General features: G+C 50.3%; 1 protein-coding gene across 1 annotated transcript; it reads right to left on the minus strand.

The window, feature by feature from the left end:
* Window positions 1-2,639: 2,639 nt before the first annotated feature.
* On the minus strand, window positions 2,640-4,856 carry ALDH1B1 (aldehyde dehydrogenase 1 family member B1). Its single transcript, XM_032635381.1, is given in 3 exon segments — window positions 2,640-4,113; window positions 4,116-4,823; window positions 4,826-4,856. Coding segments are annotated over 3 exon segments (1,548 nt in total). The 3' UTR covers window positions 2,640-3,304.
* Between the last annotated feature and the right edge of the window lie 204 nt (window positions 4,857-5,060).

A 5,060-nucleotide genomic window follows, 5' to 3' on the forward strand; every position in this document is an offset into this window, starting at 1 on the left:
AAAACACCTTTATCACTCTCATCACTTAGGAAATTCCAAGGGTTTTAGGAGCTGTGCCAGAAATGCATGAAGACCAAATATATATGTCTCATTATAAATCACAGTATCACACCTTCCTCCTGGCCCATAGTGTAGGCACATGGGAAAATTACTCCAAATGAGCTGCATACGAAACCTCTCAGCTTCTCTTTCCTCCTCTGAAAAAAAGGGTAACCCCACTGCCTCCTTGACAGGATTATTGTGAGACTTCAAAGGCATGTAAGGCATAGAGACTGACAAACTAAGTGCTTGGTATAAGTTTGTCGAATGGGTGGATGCCCCGGAATTGCAACGTCTATGACCAAGTGAAGTCATCATGCAGGCAGTGTCCACACTCAGTAATGATGCCCGGTTCAGCCTCCCTGCTCACACTTCCCCGCATTCAGAGCAATGGTGATGAGAACAGAGGGATTTTGGGGGCTGAGCTGATTGGGAATCTGACCTATTTGACTCCTCAGTCTCAGAATCTTAGGGACTGAAATGAGGGACCTAGAAGATTATCCTTTTCCAGTCCCACCCCATACTGGGACACCCTCTACAAAACTCCTCTTTGGTTTAGAAATTTTTTTAAAAATTTACTTATTTTTTACTTATTTACTTTTGGCTGTGTTGGGTCTTGGTTGCTGTGCGCGGGCTTTCTCTAGTTGTGGCGAGCGGGGGCTACTCTTCATTGCGGCGCACAGGCTTCTCATTGCGGTGGCTTCTCTTGTTGTGGAGCACAGGCTCTAGGCATGCGGACTTCAGTAGTTGTGGCACACAGGCTCAGTAGTTGTGGCTCGCGGGCTCAGTAGTTGCAGCACGCGGGCCCTAGAGCACAGGCTCAGTAGTTGTGGCACACGGGCTCAGCAGTTGTGGCTCGTGGGCTCTAGAGTGTAGGCTCAGTAGCTGTGGTGCACGGGCTTTGTTGCTCCGTGGCATGTGGGATCTTCCTGGACCAGGGCTTGAACCCGTGTCCCTTGCATTGGCAGGCGGATTCTTAACTGCCGCGCCACCAGGGAAGTCCGGTTTAGAAGTATTGAGAAGCAAATGAGGAATGAATTTGTTAAAACATTGAGATGTTGCATGTTAATCATTAGAGGCCCCACTGACACATCCACCCACTCACTCATTTCCCTACTTCACGAGAAACTTTGGCCATGGTGGAAAGTGCCAATAGCCTCCAAGAAAACTAGGTAAAATGTGCACTTTGTGGGGGCAGTCAGGGTCACCCCAGCCTTAGACAAATGGTGTAGAAAGGAGATCCTAGGAAGGCGAGATGAAGGGACCAAACAGACCCTGAGTCCTCAGGAAGCAGTTTCAGGCCAACTCCAAGGTAAGATACTGAACAAAATCGTTTCAATGCCTAGGTGAGATAATGGGGTGTTAAAGAGATGACGGGGTGGGGGGGTGCATTCACAAGGCTGAGTGGACCTAAAAGTATGGTGAGTCACGAGCAGCATGGTCTAGAAAGATGGAAGACAAGGAGAGAGAGGATCAGCATTCTGTTTCTGAATCGGGGTCTGGCTGACCTGGTCGCACTCCCATCAGCTGTGGAATGGAGTTGTGAGACTAACAACAAACGGACTGAACTCTCAGGTTTGAAATTCCCCAAACCCTAGTGTGTCAGGATGGCCCTGACGCTGAGCTTGGCTTGAGGGCTGGTGTGTATTGGTGAGGGTTGGAGGGACAATGCCAGCAGAAGCCTTGAAATGAGAGCTGAAATAAACTGGTTCTAGGCAGGACCTAGCACTTTGCTCTGTGGGTCTTAAAGTTGCACTTTGTCACTCAGGTGAGAGAAAACAAAATCAAAACTAGAAATATTATGGAGGGGACTTCTGACTATTGGGGTCCCTTCCATCCCCAAGACTCTGTAAAATGTTCAGCAGCAAAAGAATATTGATACAAAATTGATTTGTAAACAGAATGTGTGAGTTTAACTGAAATTAATTCACATATCATAAAATTCACCCTTTTAAAGTATGTAATTCAGTGTGTTTTGGTATATTCACAAAGTTGTACAACTATCAACACTAACTCCAGAACATTTCAAAACCTCCCCAAAAGAAATCCTATAGCCATTAGCAGCTATTCCCCATTCCCTCCTCCCCCAGCCCCTGGCAACCACTAGTATACTTTCTGTCTCTATGGACTTGCTTATTCTGGATATTTCATATAAATGGAATCATACAATACGTAGCCTTGTACGTCTGGTTTCTTTCACTTAGCATAATGCTTTCAAGATTCACCCACATTGTAGCATGTGTCAGTACTTCTTTCCTTTTTAAGGCTGAACAGTATAAGAAATATTCCATAGAAACATTTTGTTTATCCACTCATTAGTTGATGGACATTAGAGCTGTTTGAGCTTTTTTATTTTATTTTATTTTTTTAATTAATTAATTTATTTATGGCTGTGTTGGGTCCTCGTTTCTGTGCGAGGGCCTTCTCTAGTTGCGGCAAGCTGGGGCCACTCTTCATCGCAGTGCACAGGCCTCTCACTATTGCGGCCTCTCTTGTTGCGGAGCACAGGCTCCAGACGCGCAGGCTCAGTAGCTGTGGCGCACGGGCTTAGTTGCTCCACAGCATGTGGGATCTTCACAGACCAGGGCTCGAACCCGTGTCCCCTGCATCGGCAGGCAGACTCTCAACCACAGCGCCACCAGGGAAGCCCCTGTTTGAGCTTATTTTAAGTGAATGGTTATATAAATGCATTTTCTGTCTACCCCTTCCCTCAAATTAAGGACAATCAGTAGCAAAATGAAGCAATGCAAGCAGTCAAACCAGTCAGCAACTGGTACTTAGAAAAAGAAAAGCAGCCTTGATTTTTAGGGTACGTCACTGAAGAATGGGGCCAAGATTATGGGGTCTAGCTTAAAACTCCTAATGCCTTCCAATCCCATGTCTGAGATGAGTCTACCCACTAAGACATCAGTTAAATCTACCGGGAAGTCCTTGGATCAGTAAGAAGAACTGAGAGCCATGGTCTGGATCAGTGTTTCTTAATCTGTCTTTCAGAGACTCCTAAGGTTTCATTCAACTCCTAAGGTTTCATGGAAGTAACACAGGGCCACCAAGGGGGCTGGAGTGCTGGTGGGGGCTGAGCCCAGCCCCCATCCCTGCTTTAACTAGAGCAGCTCTCATTTTAATTGCTTTATTTGTTGAGGTTCCCTCTAAGTGTTCATCTGGAACAAATAAAGGGGGTCCGTGGCTAAAAAACTGTTTGGCAACCACTGGTAGGTGGTATTGGCATCCTGGGACTAGAGTTGGTGCTCCCTGGCAGCCGTTCTTACGAGTTCTTCTGAGGAACCTTGAGGGTGACTGTCTTCACCTCTGTGTAGGCCTTAAGCCCATCCTCCCCCAGCTCCCTTCCATTGCCAGATTCCATAAAGCCTCCAAATGGCGTGTGGCAGGTGACAATGTTGTAGGTGTTTACCCACACCGTCCCAGCTTGGAGTGCCTGTGTGAAGTACATGGCTTTGTCCAGGTCCTGGGTGAACACAGCAGCGGCCAAGCCATACCTGGTGTTGTTGGCCCTCTCAATCACCTCCTCCACCTTCCTGAACTTGAACAGAGGCTGCACAGGCCCGAAGATCTCTTCCTTGGCAATCCTCATGTCATCCTGCACACCACCAAAGACCGTGGGCTTGATGAAGAAGCCTCGCTCTCCAAAAGGCTCCCCACCGCACAGAAGTTTTGCCCCCTCCTTCTGGCCAAGCTGGATGTAGCCCAGGATTCGTTCAAACTGTTCCTTGTCCACCTGGGGCCCCTGCTGGGTGTCCAGCTCAAAGGGGTTCCCAACTTTCCTCTGCTTAGCTTTTTCCACAGTTCTCTCGAGAAACTCATCATAGATGGATTCTTCAACGAAGGTCCAGGAACCGGCACAGCAGCACTGACCCATGTTGAAGAACAGGGCTTCATGGCACTGCTCCACGGCGTGGTCCATGTCGGCATCGGCCAACACAATGCTCGGGCTCTTCCCACCCAGCTCCAGGGTGACTCTCTTGAGGTTGGAATCGCCGGCCGCCTTCTGGATCAGGTGGCCCACCTCGGTGGAGCCAGTGAAGGCAACTTTGTCGATATCCATGTGATGGGCATGGCCGCTCCTGCTGTGGGGCCATAGCCTGTGACGATGTTTACCACCCCAGGGGGAAAGCCCGCCTCTTTGACGAGGGAGGCCAAGTACAGGGCAGAAAGGGGGGTCTGCTCTGCCACCTTCATGACCACAGTGTTGCCCGTGGCAAGTGCCGGGGCCAGCTTCCAGCCCTGCATGACCAAGGGGAAGTTCCACGGGATTATCTGGCCACAGACGCCAATAGGCTCGTGCCAAGTGAAGCAGAAATGCTCGCCATCCATGGGGATGGTCTTGCCATGCCACTTGTCAGCCCAGCCCGCAAAGTACCGGTATACCTTGATGACCTCATCCAGGTCCAAGAAATAAGACTCCTGGAAAGGCTTCCCATTGTCCAGGGTCTCCAGTGAGGCCAAGTAGACACGGTCCCGTTCCACTAGGTCAGCCAGGGGGTTCAGCAGCCGGCCCCGCTCTGAGGCATCCATCCGGCGCCATGGAGACCCCAGTTGGAAGGCCTCCCGGGCTGCTTTCACCGCCCGATCCACGTCAGCCTGGTCCCCTTCAGCCACGTGGCCGATGACCTCCCGCATGGCAGGGTTGACTGTTGGGAAGGTCTTCTTGCTGACCGCATCTTGCCACTCATTGTTGATGAACAGCTGGTTGTAGCGGATGTCTGGGTTCGGGATGGGGCTGGGGAGGGCTGCTGCTGAGGAGTACGGGGTGGCCAGACGGCCCAGGCAAAGAGCCGGGGCACCAGGAAGCGCAGCATGCTGAGTGCTCTGGAGAGGGACAGGAGCCAGGGTGAACACGGAGAGGGAAGCAGGGGTCCCCCAAAGGCCCATCAGCTCAGATGTTCCAAGATTCTAGCATAAAGGGGTGTCACCTCTGAAAACATGGATCATAAGGGCTACAGAAGCCCTGAAGAACTCTCTGGTTCAATTCTATCATGTCCGATCTAGCCTCTTGCTCACTC

The sequence above is a fragment of the Phocoena sinus genome, chromosome 6 (genome assembly GCF_008692025.1).
Source record: "Phocoena sinus isolate mPhoSin1 chromosome 6, mPhoSin1.pri, whole genome shotgun sequence".
NCBI classification, from domain to species: Eukaryota; Metazoa; Chordata; class Mammalia; order Artiodactyla; family Phocoenidae; genus Phocoena; species Phocoena sinus.